The sequence below is a fragment of the Phascolarctos cinereus genome, unplaced genomic scaffold (genome assembly GCF_003287225.1).
Source record: "Phascolarctos cinereus isolate Bilbo 61053 unplaced genomic scaffold, phaCin_HiC Scaffold_1;HRSCAF=81, whole genome shotgun sequence".
Taxonomy (NCBI): domain Eukaryota; kingdom Metazoa; phylum Chordata; class Mammalia; order Diprotodontia; family Phascolarctidae; genus Phascolarctos; species Phascolarctos cinereus.
In genome coordinates, this window is record NW_027555514.1 from 62,738,889 (window position 1) to 62,758,418 (window position 19,530).

The 19,530-nt window shown below is 38.4% G+C and overlaps 1 protein-coding gene across 1 annotated transcript in view; it reads right to left on the minus strand.

The window, feature by feature from the left end:
• PRTFDC1 (phosphoribosyl transferase domain containing 1) overlaps positions 1-19,530 on the minus strand; it is a 98,254-nt gene that overhangs the window by 7,837 nt on the left and 70,887 nt on the right. Inside the window, exons 4-5 of the mRNA XM_020978217.2 lie at positions 14,643-14,708; positions 2,197-2,214 (exon numbers count right to left, since the gene is read on the minus strand). Coding sequence (XP_020833876.1) covers positions 2,197-2,214; positions 14,643-14,708 — 84 coding nt within the window. The remainder of the gene's footprint in view (positions 1-2,196; positions 2,215-14,642; positions 14,709-19,530) is intronic.

Sequence of the window (19,530 nt, forward strand, 5' to 3'; positions counted from 1 at the left end):
GAAACAAAAGATTTATATCCCAGCAGCCGGGGTTGAGTAACTTTTTTGAATGGAGGACACTTCACAAGTTTTGTTGAAAAATAACAGGCCTATATACATGTGACCTATATAAGCAATCATAGGGCAATCCCTGAGAATCCTTTCTCAACAAAGTTCATTTGGGAACTATATGTGGTTCATTGAAAATATCTGCCTATGCTTATCCTAGACCAAGGATTCTTAATTTAATTTAATTTAATTTAATTTTTTTCGTGTCATGGACCCCTTTTGACAGTCAATCTGGTAAAGCCTATGGGTCTTTTTTTCCCCCAAATAATGTTTTAAAATGCATAAAATAAAATCCACAGGATAAAATATTTTTACAAAAACAAAAACAAAAACAAAGAGACCAAAAAAAAAGTTTGCAAATCTCGGGTTAATAACCCGCGCTCTAGACAGGACTACTTTCTTCCTTTTTGGACAGATGTGCCGCAAGTTCCATCTCAGCTGTCCAATGGATGAATGGCCTCTCTGGAACTCTGGAAGCTGTCTTAGATGGGAGAGGATGTGGGAGAGAGAGCACAAGCTTAGACACAGGGAAACTTGGGCTCCCTCGGCCCTGTCTCTAGATTATTTGTCTTTCATTCTCAAAGAGGACCAATGACATCAGAAAGGTGATGTATTGACTTGCAAGTGAATTGGATTTAAGTGAGGCAGAACTACACAAAGTCACCAGCCTCACTGTCTCCTCCGGAGCCATCTGGGTCAAGTGCCAAGATATAGATCAGGACAACTAAAGATGGTCTCCTCCCTGTCACTAACTGGCTGAGACTACACAGGCATTTCTTCAGCTGTAAAATAGAAATGATCTTGCCTACATCATACTGGGGCAGCCAGATGGCGCAGTAGATAGATGGCAAAACCTGGAGTCAGGAAGACTCATCTTCCCAAGTTCAAATTTGGCTTCAGACACTTACTAGCTGTGTGACTCTAGGCAAGTCACTTAACCCTGTTTGCCTCAGTTTCCTCATCTGTAAAAGGAGCTGGAGAAGGAAATGGCAAACCACTCTAGTATCCTTGCTGAGAAAACCCAAATGGGATCACAAAGAGTCTGAAAATGGCTGAGCAACTCACACAGTTGTTGTAAAGATCAAATGAGTCAAGAGAAGTCAAAGCCCTTAGAAAACGGATAAAGTGGCCTATTTGCTACCTATGTGACCTTAATCATGTCACTTAACTCCTTTAGCTCTCAGTTTTCTCATCTATAAACGAAGGACTTAGAAGAGATGATCTGTAAAGTACTCTCCAGCCCTAAATCCCATGGTCCAAAAGCAAAGTAATTTTTTGAAAAAAAAATTGTGTCTTGCACATTGTCGATGATTTTTATCTTTTATATTACATTTTATTTTCAGATCTACATTTTTTCCCTCTTATTCTTCCCCTCAGCTGAGAAGGCAAGAAAAACCATACCTCTGTTACAAACATGTACAGTCAAACAAAACAAATTCCTAATTGAAAATGTCGGGGCAGCTAGGTGGCACAGCAGGTAGAGCACTGGCCCTGGAGTCAGAAGGACCTGAGTTCAAATCCGACATCAGACACATAATATTTACTAGCTGTGTGACCCTGGGCAAGTCACTTAACCCCACTGCCTAGCAAAAAAAAAAAATCCAAAAAACAAAAAGAAAATGTCCCCAAAGTCTCAATCTGTATCTGAGTCCATTACCTCTCAAGGGTTGGTAGCAGCACATAATAGCCATTTAATCAATTTCCAGATAATGGAAACTTGCATTTGCATGACATTTGATCATTTGCAATGCATTTTCACATTCATTACCTCATTTGGTGCTAACAGAAATTCTGTTAGGCAGGTAAGGTGGATATTATTACCACTGTTAAAACAGAAAAACTGAGAAAACTGAGGATAATTAGTGTTAAGTAAAGGCTACCTGGGAAGCTGTGGAACTCAGACTGTCTATCAATAAATCAATTGACTCTAGCATCCAAGTCTTCTTGTTCCGAGCAATTGTGAGAGATGCTAAGCTATTTAAGGACAGCAATTAGATGTGTACTATCCTGTTCTATGGAATCCAAGTAACAGCTAGTACATGATGGGAATCCAATAGCGACGTGGAGATGGGGAGCCAGTGCTAATTTAAAAACTCACCATAACAATCTGCCAACTATCAAAAATTGGATGGGGACAAGTCAGCTTACCTCCACAATGAGTACATTCTGAAAGAGACAAGTGAAACACAGTTATTCAGAACACAATTTGAAGAGCTAGCTAGCATTTTGGTTCCATTTTAAACCCCACAATTTGCTCCAGCTCTGTTCTCTACAGCAGAAAAGCCTGCTAAGTGTATGGGTCTATGACCCAATTACTCCAGTCATAAGCAAGGGCCATTCTGGGTGTTCTGTGGATTTGTGCCAACCCAAATCAATTCAGTTGGAATAGGAGTAGGATTCTCCCAGGTCTTCAGCAGAAACTGTTTTTTTTTTCTTTTCTTATCCCCAGTGCTTAGAACCATATCTGGTACATAGGTGCTTAATAAATGTTTGTTGACTTAATTGGACTTGGTTTGTCATCATATACTCTAGATATTTAACAGATAGCTATAATCTCAGAGTTAGAAAGGTCCTCAGAGATGACCTAGTCATCTCATCCAATTTGCACCTGAACAGGATGACCAGTTGCCCTCTATCCTCTAGTGAGAAGGAATCCACCACCCCAGATGGAGCTCATTCTACTTTTGGATATCTTGAATTGCCAGGAGGTTTTTCTTTCATTGAACTTAGTCTCCTTAATGTAACGTCCATCAGTGGTTGCTAATTCTGCCTTGTGGGACCAAATGTAGTCTAATCTCTCTCTACTCAACAGCCTTAGAAAAACTTAAAATTAGCTATCTTGCTCTTCTTCTGAACTTTCTGTCCCCAGGTAAAACATTTCTAGTTCCTTCAACTAATCTGCGTAGGTCATGGCATCCATTCTTCCCCACCATCCTAGATGACTTCTGATGGACACAACTCAGCTTGTATGAATTTCTTAAAATTTGGCATACTTCAGAACCAAGCACCATGCTCCAGATATCATCAAACTAAGTAGAATATAGGGAAACTATCACCTCATTGATTCTCTTAATATATGAGTGAGTTTACTTTTTGTCTGCCAGGACACACTGTTGGCTCATACTGAGTTTACAATCTACTAAAATTCCTAGATTTTTTTCATAATTTTTAAAAATCCCTGCCTGTTGCATCAAATACTTGTAGAGCCTTTATTTATTTATTTTTTTTAAAGCCCAAATAAAAGGCTTTGTATTCATCCCTGTTAGATTCAACTTACCATTCTAGCCTAACAAGAGCTTTTTGGGATCTTGACTGTAGCCAAGTTCGCCATCTCACCAAGCTTTCATAAACATGTGAGCCATATGTTTATCCAAGTCATTGATGAAACTAGCATAGGGTCAAGGACATATATATCCCTAGGGATGCTCCACTAGAGCCCTACTTCCAAGATGACACTGGCCCATTGACTACTCTCTGGGTTTGGTCAAAGAATTCCAAATTTCTATAACTAGTGGATAAAGCATTGGACCTGGAGTCAGGAAAGACCTGAATTAAAATCCAACCTCAGATATTTACTGTGTAGGAAATCACTTAAACTTTCTGCCTCAGTTTCCTTAACTGTAAAATGGCAATAACAATAGCACTTACTTCCAGGGTTGTGAGGATCAAAAGGTGCCTGGCACATCCAGGAATCATATAAATGCCAGCTATTAGTAATAATAATAATAATAATAACTGTTATCATTTAGCCCACATCTTTCCAATTAACTCACAACTTCAACAAGAAGGCTGTCAAATGTCTTGCTAAATTCAGTTACATTTGCCTATGGAATCCCCCTTCTCTACCAACCTAATAACCCTGTCAAAAAAGGGAATGAGGTTAGGCTGGCATGGCAGTTCAACAAACATATATTTAGTTAAGCATCTATTTGATGAAGCCATGCTAGGCTGCCACTTCCCTTTTTGAAGCCTCACAAACCATTTCTTTAATAATGTGCTTCAAAGCAGGGGTTCTTAACTTTTTTTGTGTGTGTCATGGAACCCTTTGGAAGCCTGGTGAAACCTATGAACCTCTTTTCATAATTGTACTGTTAAATGAATAAAAGAAAATTCAGAAGATTACAAAGGAAACTGATTATATTGAAATATAATTATTCAAATTAAAAAAAAAAACAAGTTCATAGACCCCAGCTGGGATCCCTTGTTCTAGAGTTGGTACCAGTAATCAAAGTTAAGTTCACAGACTATGGTGTGAAGATTCCACATTTTTTCCTTTCTTATAAAACAATCTGGATAATATTTGACTATCTCCAATTTCATGGCACTTCTCCTAGTATGACTTCTTTTTAAAAAAATGGATTTTTTTTTTGTTTTTATATCTCCTACATTTTCCATAAGAGACAGTTATCTTATGAAATTTTAAAATAATTAAAAAAGGGAGGAAAAACTAAACAACACATTGAAAATGTCTGATGTATGCAGTGTTCCATAGCCATAGTCCTCCACCTCTGCAAAGAAGCAGGGGAAGTGACTTCCTCTAACTCTTCTATGGGGCCAAATTTGGCCAATATAATTTTGCAGCATTCAGTTTCAACTATTTACTGTTGTTCTTTCCTTTGACATGATTGTAATTATATGTATACTGTATACCAAAAGTCATAGCGCAGCATTAAGCTTTAATAGCTCCATAAATATAAATAACATGAATTTACAAAAATATTTTGAAGTTTGATTATTTAGATTTTTTTATTCTTGTGAATTTGGAATAATAAAATTAAAATTTTTGTTTTAGTGTCTTGAAGATGGCAAACATGGAAGAAAAAAGTCAATTGCATTCTCTGGTTAGCTGAACTCAAGTCCACAACAGCAGTAAGAACAAAATTTGCCTCCCATGACAAGAAGGAGGATTCCTACAGAAATTTAATTAGTAACTGGTGAAAAAAATTCAAGAAAACGGTTCATTTCATACAAGACTAGATATGGGAGATGCTAAACAAGTGAAGATTCTGTGGCTGAAATTGAGAATATATTTGAACAGAATCCCCCCAAAATCAAGGTGTTCTGTGTTGACTGAATTGAACAATGCAAAAGCCACAGTGCATAGAATTCTAATAGTGAAACTTCAAAAGCATATTTACAAGTTTACATTTTTTTGGATGCTACAAAGAGAGGATTACTATGCAAAAATTAGACTTCTGTTAGCTGATGAAGTAAAAAAAAAATAGAAAATTCCAATGATGCTCCTGACAAGTTGACCTTTCACCTAAGTGGCAAAGTTAACCATCACAAATGGCACATTAGGGCTGCAGGAAAACCTTAGCAGGTCTGGCAACATGAGACTCCCCCAAAGTTAATGTTTGGTGAGCCATTAGGAAGTCTTACAATGTTGCTCCTTTGTTTTTTGAAGAATATGCAGTTAGTGGTGAATTTTACTTAGCAATACTTGAAAATTATTAAATAACATCATTTTTTTCAACAAGATGAGGCACCCTCTTATTATGTATGGCTGGTGACACTTTCTGGATGACACTTTCTCAGACCAATGGATCAGTAGAGGAGTTCCTCTTGCTTGACCACCTTGGTCACCTGATCTATCTCCATTAGACTTTTTCTTGTGAGGTCATATTGAAATGGTAATGCATACATCAAAACTTCATTCTTTGGATGATCTCCAGGCTGGGATTACAAATGGAATCTTTTCAATCACTGAGCAGCAGTTAATGAAAATTTTCACAAAGTTTGAAAATAAACCAGAGCAATATATGGCACAAGATCATGGTTATGTTGAATTTTAATAAAACATATCAATATTTTAAAATTAAAATAACTAAATGTTTTTTTTTAAATTCTGACATACTAATAACTAATTTTTTTGGTGAATTTGTGGCATTTATACTTATGAAATTAAACTTAAAACTGCGCTAAGACTTTTATGACACCCCATATTGTTTTCCTGGTCTTATTTCAATTTGCATTAGTTTATGTGTCTTCCCAAAGTTCTCTGTAATCAGCATGCTTATTGTTTCTTACAGTATGGTAATATTCTATTGCCTTCATGTATTATAATTTGTTTAGCCATTCTGAGATCAGGAGGTACCAGAATGGTTGGACAAGTTCACTGCTCTACCAACAGTACATTAATGTGCCTGTCTTTCCAAAATCTCTCCAACACTGACTATACTCATCTTTTGTCATCTTTGCCAATTTGTTGATCTTGAGGTCTTGATTTGCATTTTTAATATTACTGATTTGGAGCATCCTTTCATAAGGTTGTTAAATGTTTTCAATCCTTTTGAGAAAGTTCTTTTTTCCATATCCTTTGACCACTTGGAGAACGGTTTTTTGTTTTGCCTATTTCTGTTAAGTGCCTGTGTATTTTTCATTCTTTCTGAATGTTCAAAGATCATAGACCAGCAACAGGTGCCCTCATCATGAATTCATTTGGAGTGTAAAAGAGCACTGAGACCCTCTTCTAGATAAGAAGCCAAGATAAATCTCAGTAATATAGACAGTGTCTCTGGGTTTATCAGGGATTCAGGTATAAAATTCCCAGCTCTCAAGATATATTAAGATTGTAGAGGATTCAATTTTAGCACCTTTGATCCAACATCTTAGAGAAGAATGTTGTGCAGTTATTTAGGGAACTGTGGGATTTAATTGGGAAAGTATGGATAGTTAGGAGGTAAATGATTAGCCTTGATGGTAGTAGGGGGGGAAAGCTATTCTCTTTTATCTTTCCTCCAAGTCTTTAATTTCTTAGTAGCTACTGCATGTTAAATATGTTTACTGCATCAAATTAAAATTGAATTATAATAGACCACTGCAGTTAATTACCAGGATCTAACAGCTCCCGATATGGTGGTTTCCAGCCTCCCTACCCCTGTCTGCCTCCAGTTTTCTGGCTAAATCAAAAGGAAAGCCAGCTATGAATTAAGTGCATTAGATCAGAAACCAGAACAAGTGGGTTCTTCTTTTGGATCTACCACTTACTTGGTATATGAATTTGGACAAGTGGCTTTACCCTTCTGAGACTCATCTACGAAATGGGGACAGTAACACCTGCCAACCTATGCCATAGAGTTGTGCAAATCAGATGACAAAATGCATGTGAATTGTTAAATGCTATATAAATGAAAGCTATTATTAGCCTCACATACCAAGGGGCCTCATAGTGAGATTAAATGAGGATTAAATGTCCTCATTTCTATTCATTTCCCCCAGTGAATGCTAGTAATTCCTTCATATTTTTGCTTGTCCTTAACATTTTTCCCTTCCCCAGGCTGAACTATAATCTATTTTCAGTTATTTTTTGAGGTTCACTTCCAAGGCTCCTAAGTGCTTTCATTTTTGAGTGGGCTACCTTTTGAAATTCTATTCAAACCTACTGCCCCTTCTCCAACACTACCAATCTGATATTATGTTTACTGTATCTCAGATGTTTGCCAATAACTGTCTGAATCATCTCATTATACCTAGCTCATTTCCTCACAGAAAACCTAGTAAAATCTCCAGCCCACTGGCTGATGGCAAAGTTTTCTGGGGAACCAAAAATATTCTCTCTCTGAATCTTTTTCTGCCCTTGCTATTTCAAGATCTAGGTTCAAACTTTTACTACAAAGTAAGTATATGCAAATCACAACTATTTCCTAAAAATAAGTTATTCAAAAATGTTTGAAAATGCTGAAGAATTTCTTATATTTGGTTTTCTTAATTGAATGTACCACTGTGGCACCTCACTCAATGGGTCTAGAACCAAAATGTTTACAACCAGGCTCTCCAGGAGAAATGAAAGAGCACAAACACATTTTTTTTTTTCAGGGGAAGACAATTGGGGTTAAGTAATTTGCCCAGAATCACAGAGCTAGTAAATGTCTATGGCCAGATTTGAACTCAGGTCCTCCTGATTTCAGGGCCAGTGCTCTATGGTCCCTCCCCCTTTTAAGCCCTTTATAACCTGCCCCAAATTCAAACCTGCTTTCCCAGTCTTTTTTTTTTAAAGTAATGGGGTTAAGTTACTTGTCCAGGGTCACACAACTAGTAAATGTCTGAGACCAGACAACAAACACACTTTTTAAGTTTAATCTGCAATATTGACATTTTTTCTATCACATTCTAAAGTCTAGACCAGCAACAAAACAATAAATCAAGCTCTGGTTTGCAGCATTTGTCAATTCCCAAGCTGTAAATGCTCACACTGAAAATTTAACAACCAGCTCTCCAGAGCCAGTTTGAGCTTGCTCCAGCATGCCCCTGTCTTTAATAATCTATTTTAAATATGGTGAGAGAACTCTATTAGTCATGCACAAATAGAAAGAGCAACTATGATCAAATTACCTACAAATATGAAGGATGACTTTAAATATGTATGTATATATCATATATATATGTATATATATGTATATATATGTATATATATGTATATATATAGTGTATATTTGTGCATAATGGAAAATGCAGATCACTGTTATTTCTCTGATCATTCTCAGAGTTGTAAGATTCATATCAGTAAGCATTTAGTAAGCACCTGCTGTGTGCCAGGCAATGTGCTAAGTGCTGGGGCTACAAAGAGAGGCAAAAGACAATCCCGGCTCTTGAAGAACTAGAAGTCTAATGGAGTGGGAGGCCTTTGAGTGTATGGGGTGTTCCTAGTGTTGAGCAAGTTTTCAACCTAGCCAGAGAAACAATGAGGAGGAATGATTGAAATAGTTATTAATACAACTAGGGCCAAAAAAAAAATTGGCAGGTTCAGAGGCTTCATTCTGGCACTGGATTATAAACTTGCTTGGATTAATTAAAACACCCAAACCCAACCCCAACATTTTGCTCTTAACCCACACATCTGTGCTCTCAGGCAGCCAGATCTGGGCATTATTTTCATGCATGGACTTTTATCCTTGATTTTGAGAGATTTTTTCCCCCTTAAACATGGACATAATTTTCTTGCTCTAAAGGATGCACTGGTTTTGCAGTGTGCCAGAATTAAACAAACTCCTAAATATATAAAAATGATTCGCAGGAGTACATTGTGCAGACAGCATGAACAAATACAGAAAAATGCTTTTACCATGGTGAGCTAAAGAGGACATTTATCTGGATCGGTAAAGGCTCCATTTCTTCAACAGCACTGACCTATTTAAACCCATGACTCAGACAGACTTCCACGTGAGCATCTTTTCCATACTGTAAGAAAAAAACCCTGCACTGTACAGGGCTTTCTTCTTCTTCTTAAATACCCACTTTGTTAGAAGCCTCAGGAAGGAGTTTTATTAGTGCCTTCATATAGCGAGTGTGAGATTTATGATCGTAGCATTTCAGAGTTGGGAGGGACCCCAAGGATCCATGACCTGGAAGACAGATTTGTCTTCTGTACCTGGAGAAGGAAGATTCTTTTCTATCGTAATTTCCCACATTTTCTCTTCTTGAATTTCAGACTTCAGGTAACTTTAAGTTATTCCCTTCATCTTTTTTTTTTTTTTAGTGAGGGTGGGGGAAAATGTCTTTTCCTACTCTTAGTTCTCTCGGTTGGTTTGAAGTAGTTTTCCTAGCCACTTATGTTGGCTTACACAGGCCAACTATTCTTATTTGTGAAGTTGGTTTCTCCATTCTTTGAACCTAAGTTCACCTCTGGGCCCCTTCCTTTCTTTAGGCCATATGGCCTAAGCTGCCACGAGCCTGAACAAGTGTTTCCAAGCTACCTCCATCATGGGTGTCTCATCAGAGGGTGTCCTCTTTCCACAGGATGGAAAAGTGATTCTTGTGAGCTATTTTCTTGGGTATTTTTTATTCCAATCAAATAATTGGAATTTATCAGAAACATTTGATTATCTTCTGCCTAGCCTCCCCCAAATACAATGAACAACCAAATCCTATGGATTTTTCCTTTGAAAAACTTTCAATATCCCTTTCTTCATCATTTGGGAAACTGCATAGCTCCTTCAACGACCTCAAACTGCTACCTCATCAAAGTCTATCTAACAATAACATTTTCCTGGTGATGCTACAGAGCTGTGAATCATGGAAGACGATCTCATAAAAATCAAAACTGCAGGAGATCCAAAGACTATCAGAGGGACTGATGGTGGTTGTATTAATAGGATTTGGCATATTATCAAAGACGACTTGAACATATGGAGTTGATGCAAAAAATAGCACCAAACAAATGGATCTTTGGAAAAGGTGTTAGAATGAAGTCAAGATTTAGGTAGTTCAATCAATCAGTCAATCAATCAATCAATCAATCAATCAACATTTATCAAGTGCTGTCTATGTGCCAGGCATTGTGCTAAGTGATAAGGATACAAAAGGAGTCAAAAGACAGTGTCTGCCCTCAAGGAGCTTATAGTCTAAATGAGAGACAACATGCAACAAATATATACAAAGCAAGCTATATACAGGATAAATAGAAAATCATTACCACTGGAATTAAGAGGGTTCAGAGAAGGCTTCCTGAAGAAGATGAGGTTTTAGTTGGCACTTAAAGGAAGCCAAGGAGGTCAGTAGTCAGAGTGGAGGAGGGACATAGAGGACAGCTAGAGAGAATGCCTGGATATAAGAGATGGAGTGTTTTGTTGGTGGAACAGCCAGGAGGCCAGCATCACTGGAGTTCTGTGAATCATCTCCAAGACATCAAATGCTCTGATGACATCTAGGCCACTGTGTACCTGTGGCTTTTCATTGCTTGTCCCTCATGTCTGACTCTCTAGTCTCGACCTTGGGGTCCTTCAAGTTTCAGCTGAAATCCTACCTTCTGAAAGATGCCTTTCCCAGGTTCCCTCAGTGCTTTTCCTCTGAGATTACCTCCAATTGCCCTGTGTATATGTTGTTCGCACATAGTTGTTTGAATATTGTCTCCTCCATTACAATTCAAGCTCCTTGAGGGCAAGACTGTGTTTTTGCATTTCTTTGTGTCTTCAGGGCATGTGGTGGTACCTGGAACACTGTAAATACTCAACAAAAGCTTGTTGACTTCTTGACTTGATACCCTGGGACTGAGGGCGATTGATTGTATGGCTGATATATAGCACACACTCTTGCCTCATCTCATGTGCCTAAACAATAGCTTGATTTGATGTCTTAGTAGTGGGGTGATCTCTCCATTGGTTTATCTTTGACTTATGGGGGTGCTGTGTAGACAGATATATCTGTGCTTCTAGGCAGTAGTATAAACTTTTCCCCTCTGGTCCTTTTCACTCTAGTTCTAGATTGGCCTAGATATACCAATGACTGGGGCATGTGCCAACATATGCCAATGGCCTGGGCAACTGTGACTGTAGAAGCAGGGGATAAGTAATGGGGACTTTAGTTAACTTTGAATGACTGTAGCAGTAACCAGGTCCTCTTGTGTTTTTTAAAAGGAATTTGTTTTGTTTTGTTTTGTTTTGATGAGGAAAACTCTTTTAGGAAAATGTGACATCATCCTGGTAGAAATAAGAGGGAAACAATTGCTTTATGGGATAATAGCATTTTCAATCTGGAAAGGGATCATCTACTCCAATCCTCTAATTTTTCAGATGAGGAAAACAGAGTCCACGGAGGGGAAGTGACTTGACCTTCAAGGTATTCAGGTCAATTCAATAAGTATTTTCTTAATTGCTTACTTTGTGCAAGGTATTGTGCTAGGTGCTAGAGTTACAAAGACAGATGAACCCTGCCCTCGATGAACTCATAGTGTGTTGGGAGCTATGGCGTCTACAGAAAAAAATATAATAAACTAACTAGCATTTAAGTTTGGCAAAGAGTATTAACCATATTGTCTCACTGGATCCTCACAACAACCCTGGGAGGTATTATCATCCCCACTTTACGATGAGGAAACTGAGACAGAAAGAGGTTAAAGACTTGTCCAGGATCATGAAGCTAGTTTTTAGCCTAATGATGAGGCAGCTAGGTGGGACAGTGGAAGACCTGAGTTTAAATGTGACCTCAGACACTTCCTGTTGTGTGACCCTGTAAGAATCGCCTAACCTTCCTCTGCCTCAGTTTCCTCATCTCTAAAATGGGGATAATAATAGCACCTACATCCCAGGGTTGCTGTGAGGATAAAGTGAGATAATCTTATAAAACACTTTGTGAACTTTAAAGTACTATATTCATGTTAGCTATTATCAATATGGTATCAGAACACTGATGTAATAATTTTTTTAAAATTCAATTTTATTTTATATTTAGGTCCACATTCTTTCCTTCCTGTTTCCCACCACTCACCTTGTTGGTGAGAAAAACAAAACCCATTACAAACATGTACAGACAAACAGAACAAATTCCCTCAATGGCCAAGTCAAAAAAAAGGTCTCAATCTAATACTGCAAATTAATTCAGGCTATTGACTGGAAAGGCAAACACTAAAGCTGAAGCTTAAATACTTGGTCCACATAATGAGAAGATGAGACTCATTGGAAAAGACCCTGAAATTGGGAAAGATTGAAAGTGAAAAGGAAGGAAGATGGCGGGATGAGATGGATAGTGTCATGGGAGCAATGAACATGAATGAGTTTGGACAAACTTTGGGAGATAGCGGAGGACAGAAGAGCCTGATAGGCATGGGGTCATGAAGAATCAGATATGACTGAATGACTGAACAACTATTGCAAAAACTTATTGACCTCAGTTCCATCATCTGCAAAACAAAGGTGGTTGTCTGGATAATCTTTCAGGTTCTTTCTTGATATAAAACCTATGAAACTAAGAATAATGATTTAGTAATCTAGTTACACTAATGAGGAAAGTTCTTCGAGGCCAAGGACTATTTCACTTATGTTTTTTGCTCCCCAGTTCCTAGTGTGCTGACCAGCACACGGTAGAGGTTTAATAAGTGCTGTTGGTTGATTGATTAATGCAATTTCTAATGAAGCCTAATTTATGACAGGGAAATAATTTTGGCATTTGGTCTTCATTCTATTTTGGATCCTAGCTCCAGAGATGGGAGGGACTTTGGAGATGCTCTTTTCCAAGGCTCTCATTGTTCAGCAGAGAAAAATGAGGCTCAGTACAAGTGATTTGCTCAAGTTCATTGAGCTAGTAAGTAGCTTGACCTTGAACCTATGTTCTCTGACTCCAAATTCTGTACTCTGTCCCACATACTATGTTGCTTAGTTCATTCATTTGGGGGATCAAGGAAGAAAGACTAAGCTGTTTTCAATCAAAACCCTTGATTCTCTGCTGTTACTCTAATATTATCATACATTTTCAAAATATTAAATGTGGCTGCTACTTTTTTTCTCCATCAAAGCACTGGTTATGTAAGAAGGAAAAAAACCACAAAAATGGAAGATTAAGGCTTGGGTATTAGCCTGATCCATTTTGCTTAGAAAGCTGAAGTTGTTCAGGGATAATGACTGCAAGGTATAAGTCAGCCCAGTCTAAAACAAACAAAGACTACATTGCTTTCATTCACAGCAAGCTAGCATTACGGGTCACATTCCTCAGAGACCATCTGCTTTACTGAACAATTCTTCCTTCCTGTTTGTGTATTTGTGCTGGAATCAAAACAGCTTTTTCACTTATTGCTAAGCATATGAAATCAAAGCTACCAGGTCTGGGACTCCATTTCCAGACTGGGGGTGGTTCTCCCATGACCTCATGATTGGCATAGCCCACCCCACCTCACACACATCTGTTGGTTGGTTGTTTTTTTTTTTTAAGGGAAGAGGAGAAAGAGGAGTGGTTAGATGATACTACCCTCCCCCAACTGACAAGGCAGAGAACGGAGAGCTAGGATCTTGTATACCATCACAACCCTATATAGAATTGAATTTTGTACTAAGGAACAAAGGTATTAAATGCTCCAAATGCTTTTCTTTCCACGAATCTGAGAAGTTGGGCAGGTAGGTGGTGCAGTAGTTAGAGCACTGGGCTTGGAATCAGGAAGACTCATCTTCCTCAGTTTAAATCCAGCCTCAGACACTTACTAGCTGTGTGACCCTGGGCAAGTCACTTAATCCTGTTTGCCTCATCTCCTCATCTGTAAAATGAACTGGAGAAGGAAATGGCAAACCATTACAGTATCTTTGCCAAGAAAACCCCAAAGAGGGTCATGACTGAAACGACTCGACAACAATAACAATCTGAAACATTCCCATGGTAAACGTCATCAAAATACCTAGATGCTGACACACAGAGAGTGATGAGAATAAAGGGAAATATCTCCCTTTCACTTGCTTAACTAGGGATGTGATGGAGTACTGGAATCAAAGAGCACCTAGGAGGGAACTAGGTTCAAATCCGGGTTCTGTAAAAGTGTGACCTTGGGCAAATCTTTTATTTCTTTAGGCATCAGTTTCTTCACCCACCAATTAGAGGTATTGGACTAGAAGATCTCCAAGGTCCCTGAAGCTCTAAATCTATAATTCCTATTATCAAGCTGTTTGAATGAGGATAGGAAAAAAGCTCAGATAGTCAAAAGGTCTGCATCTTGTCCTCGAAGTTTTCTAAAATAAGTGCATTATGAAAGAGATACCCTTACAAGCATTCTCATCTCCATTTATATGAAATGGATTTTTAAAAAAACTGGGAAAAGTGTGTAAAATTTAGTGCAATAAATGTTATTGACTTTTTTGCAACATCAGCATTCAGAGAGACAAGTTGAATGGACATACCTTGCCAGCTAGTTCAGAAAAGTCATCCCCTCCGACTATCTGCATATCACCCAAGGCTTGGTCATTCTTTAAAAAAAAAAAAGAAGAAAGAAATATTTAAATGAATAAAAAACCCCTTCAAAACACCATTTTTTTGGTTATTTGGTTTGAGTCCTCAAAAAGTAGGAATAGTTGATCCATGATGTTCCATAGTTCTAAAGAGGTAGAAGATATTTTTATTTTCCACCAGTGGGTTCTGCTTGACTCCAGTAAAATTATACATCCCCCAAGAAAAGCTCACACCCTGAAATCTCCTCACTATGTAGATTATGTCAGTTTCGGACATTCAACATCTTCCAGTTCCCTAGTAGCCTCTCCCCTCTGATTGGAAGGTTAGAGTTCGGAGTGATAAACTCCTCTCAAAGCCTTCCTATAGAGGGTTTGGAACTTTCTACCATTGGTTCTGCTTGGTTGGACTCCACAAACATTGTTGTGCCCCTGCTCATGTACCCTTTGGTGATCCTGTCTTTTCAGCTTTCTTTTGTATATTAGCTTCCTCCACTAGATTGTAAGCTCTTGAGGGCAGGGACTGTCTTTTTCTTTTTAATCAATTAATTAATTAATTAATTTTTAGTTTTCAACATTCATTTCCATAAGCTTTTGAGTTTTAAATTTTTTCCTCCTCCCTCCTCCTCAAGATGGCATGCAATCTGATATAGACTCTACTTATACATTCTTGTTAAGCATATTGTCACATAAAGAAGAATTAGAACCAATAGGAGGAACCACAAGAAAGAAGGAACAAAACAAAACAGAAGAAAAAAAAGGACAAATAGTACGCTTCGATCTGCTTTCAAACTCCATAGTTCTTTCTCTGGATGTGTAAGCATTTTCCATCATGAGACCTTTGGAGATGTCTTAGATCCTTGCATTGCTGAGAAGGGCTAAGTCTATCAAAGTTAGTCATTGCACAACATGGCTGTTACTGTGTACTATTTTCTCTGGTTCTGCTCACTTCACTCAGCATCGGACTGTCTTTTTCTTATTTGTATCTCTAGCATTTATACCACAGTGCATGGAACATAGCAGGCTTTTAATAAATGTTTGTTGAATTGAAATGATAGCAACTTTTATAGGGATAAGATTCTTTCTTTTCATGAAATGAATGTGACTAGTATTCTGTACAGCTTAGATTGTTAACCTGAAATCCTCAAGCTCCCTAAGGACTCCAATGATAAGTATATTTCAATATAATTGGTTTCCTTTGTAATTCTACATATTTGACACATTTGAAAACAGGATTTTGAGAAGGGGTCTATAAGCTTCACCAGACTGCCAAAGGGGTTCATGCCACAATAAAGGGTAAGAAGCCTTACTCTTGAGCTTGTGAAAAGAGGCAGTGTGTAGGAACAGACATAGACTAAGTTTGGAGAGAAAGAGCTGTGGAGGTAACTCAAGTCTACTTTAGAGCCTTCTTGTTCTCAAGAAGCATTTGTTAAGCAGTTATCATATGCCAGGCACTGTCTTCAGTTCTGGGGATCCAAAATAAACACCTAAAAAGAGTCTCTGCCCTCAAGGAGCTTACATTCTTAGTGGGGTAGATAACATGTAAATAAACAGGCATATGCAAAATACACAGAATAAAGAAAGGAAACCTCAGAGAGGGAGTGATTGTTTTTTATCTTGGTCAGAAGGGAATATGGAAGAATTAGCTCACCCTTCGGCAATTAGGTGGTTCAGTGGATAGAGCACCATGCCTAGAGTCAGGAAGACCTGAGTTCAACTCAGTCCTCAGACACTGGCTGTGTGACCTTGGGCAAGTCACTTACCCCTATTTGTCTTCTTCCTCATCTATCAAATTGGGACACACTTCAGAAAGGAATGGAAAACCACTCCAGTATCTTTGCCAAGAAAACCCCATGGATATAAGGTACATGGGATCAGGAAGAGCTGGCTACAACTGAACAACAACAGCAAAGCTCATCCTTAAAACTTGTTATTGTGTGCTCTAATGGGTGATGGGAGTTGAGGCTTGAGCCGGGGAAGAAGATTGTAGTTCAGAGGAAAGATCCTTGTCCTTGGAGTTATATGACCTGAAATTCCAGCTTTTCTGCTTACTGCCTGTGTGACCTTGGACAAGTCACCTAACTTGTATGTGCATCACTTCATCTTCAAAGTGAGATGGTTAAACTAGATAATCTCTAAGGTCCTAGGTCTAACTCTGTGCTCTAGTTGGGGTTGGGGGGGGGGAGTCCCAGTGAAAGAGTCTTATGGAAAGAGAACATATAGACATAAAAAACCCAGAGTAAGTTACATAGATGTAGTGACTTCAAGGAATTTAGTCATATGTCCAAAGGCATCCTTAGAAGACAGTTTGGAAATCACTGATCGAGAAAGGTAATCTAGGTACTGAACCAAGTCTACACAAATCATACAGTAATGTGCCACCAGGAGTGGTCATTTTTCATGTACCAGACCGTACACTTAAATAAAGGTTGTGGAAAAACAGAGCCAAGACAAAGTAGATATCCTGTCCCTTTAAGGGTCTAGAAAGGAAAAAGCAAAGCAAAAGAAACAAAAGCAGCGCTCTCTAAATCCTAACTCACTTCCAGAGTGAGAGGGGCTTGCTTCAAATCCAGACACACCAGCAGGTTCTCAAGGTCTCAGTTGCCAATGACAGGTGAACGTGCTGTTTCTGCCCCACTCGGTTTTAGACTTTCCTCATAGTAATTCTCTCACCATGTTTATACTGTCAAATATTTTTTACTTATTTTTTAAAAGGGAGCTAATCACTTTGTTCTGTGGTACTTTAACGGGACAAACTAATCAGCTCCTAATCAAAATGGTACCAGCTAATTGAGCCTTCCCTCCTCCCCCCTTTATCTTTAGCATTTGTTAATATTCTCTTAGCATTTGTGAAATGGTGCTACCAGCCTTGGTTTTATTTTCATTCATGCAAACATTATCTGCCACTGCTTGGTATTCAGGTCTCATAGAGTCCCTTCTTCTCCTCCTCTCTCCCCCCACCCCACCACCAACAAAAAAGAAACCCAAAGAAAGTTAAGCCAGCCTCAAGGGGGAAAAAGAAGAATATTTCAGAAACTCTAGCATAGGGTCAAAGCCTGAAGTAGTACACAGTACCATAGCTTAGTGCCAGAAGAGACCTGAGAGGTCATCTATTCCAACACCTTAATTTTTCAGATGAGCAATCTGAAGCCCAGAGGGGTGAAATAACTTGATCTTGGCAGTGAATGGAAGAGCTGGAGTTCAAATATATATATTTTCTGACTACACATTCAAAACTTGTTTGAAGACACCACAATGCCTTCTAGAAAAGTCCTTAAGTGTTGACAAGGCTAACATCTAATATGAGTTAAACTTTGTTATAATGCTAAGGAAACTCAAAGGACCTTAAAAAGCAATATGGTTTGGGGCAAAAAAAGAAGAAAAAAGAAAAGGATAGAATTGCTGTGTGGGGGGGGGGAGTAAGTGATAATGGATGACAGAGAGAAGACAATGATTCAGTGCTTATTTTTCTTCTGTTTTTATCACCAAGGAGATTGATCTTTAGACTCAGGAGGATAAACCAAAAATGACTAAGAGTGAACTGTAACCCAGTATAAATAAGGTGAAATGGCAAAGGAATTTCTCAATTAATTCAAGTCAGTGGGCCCAGAAGAATTCCATCCCATGGTACTAAAAGAACTTGTTGAAGTGATTGCCAGATCACTGTCAGTAACCTGAGAAATTGTAGAGGACACAAGCGCCATAGAACTGGAAATGAGGGAGTGTGTTTGGAGTTTTCAAAAGGGGAAAAAAGGTAGATTATCCAACTACAGACGGATGAGTTTTACATTGATTCCTGGGGAAACAAGACTAGGGTGGGTTATTAAAGGAGAGACTTTAGGATATTTAAGAAAGGGGAGACATAACAGCTACTAACAAGGCCTACAGGTGTCTATGAGCTCAGTTCCCCAATAATCCAAACTCGGAGAAGGTAGAGGGAAAAAGAAGCAAGGATATTATGGAAAATCCAAGAAGGAGCGTAAAATCAAATACCAGCAAGGAGACATGAAGAGAAACAACGAGAGTGGAGTCATGAAATCCAGTCTAGTATGTGAGAAAACAGAGCTCCAAGTTCACTATGGGACCTTGGCACGGCTGTTGGGCCTTATCAACATCTGCCTGTGTCTTTGCCATGTGGAAGCTGTGCCAGGGCTGGTCCCGGACATCCATGCTGCTCCTAACAATATGCTGCCCCGTACTCAGAAGAGCAAGGCGGCCTATCTGTATCACACCTGAGAACTGGGTACAGTGGTTCACTAGATTTGGAGTCAAGAAGATCTGAATTCAAATCCTGCCTAAGGCACTTATAAGCCATGTGACTCTGGGTAAGTCACTTAACCTCTCACCTTCAGTTTCCTCATCTGTAAAATGGATATAATAATAGTACTCACCTCATAGGGTCATTGTAAGGAACATATGAGATGTATGTATACACGTATATATGTATATATACATATATACATACACATGTATATATACACATATTTTACAAATACATTTATTTACAAATATTTTATAAGATATACATATTCACATGTTTTTCATATATACATGTTTTTATATACATAGATACAAATACATATATATGGGCAGCTAGGTGGCAGAGTAGATAGAGTTTCCAGCCTGAAGTCAGGAAGATGAATCTTCCTGAGTTTGAATGTGGCCTTTGAAACTAGCTGTGTGACTCTGAGCAAGTCACTTAACCTTATTTGCCTCAGTTTCCTCATTGGTAAAATGAGCTAGAGAAGGAAATGGCAAACTACTTCAGTTATGTTTGCCAAGAAAACTCCAAATGGGGTTGAGTTGGACATGACTGAAAATAACTGAACAACAACAAGAAATT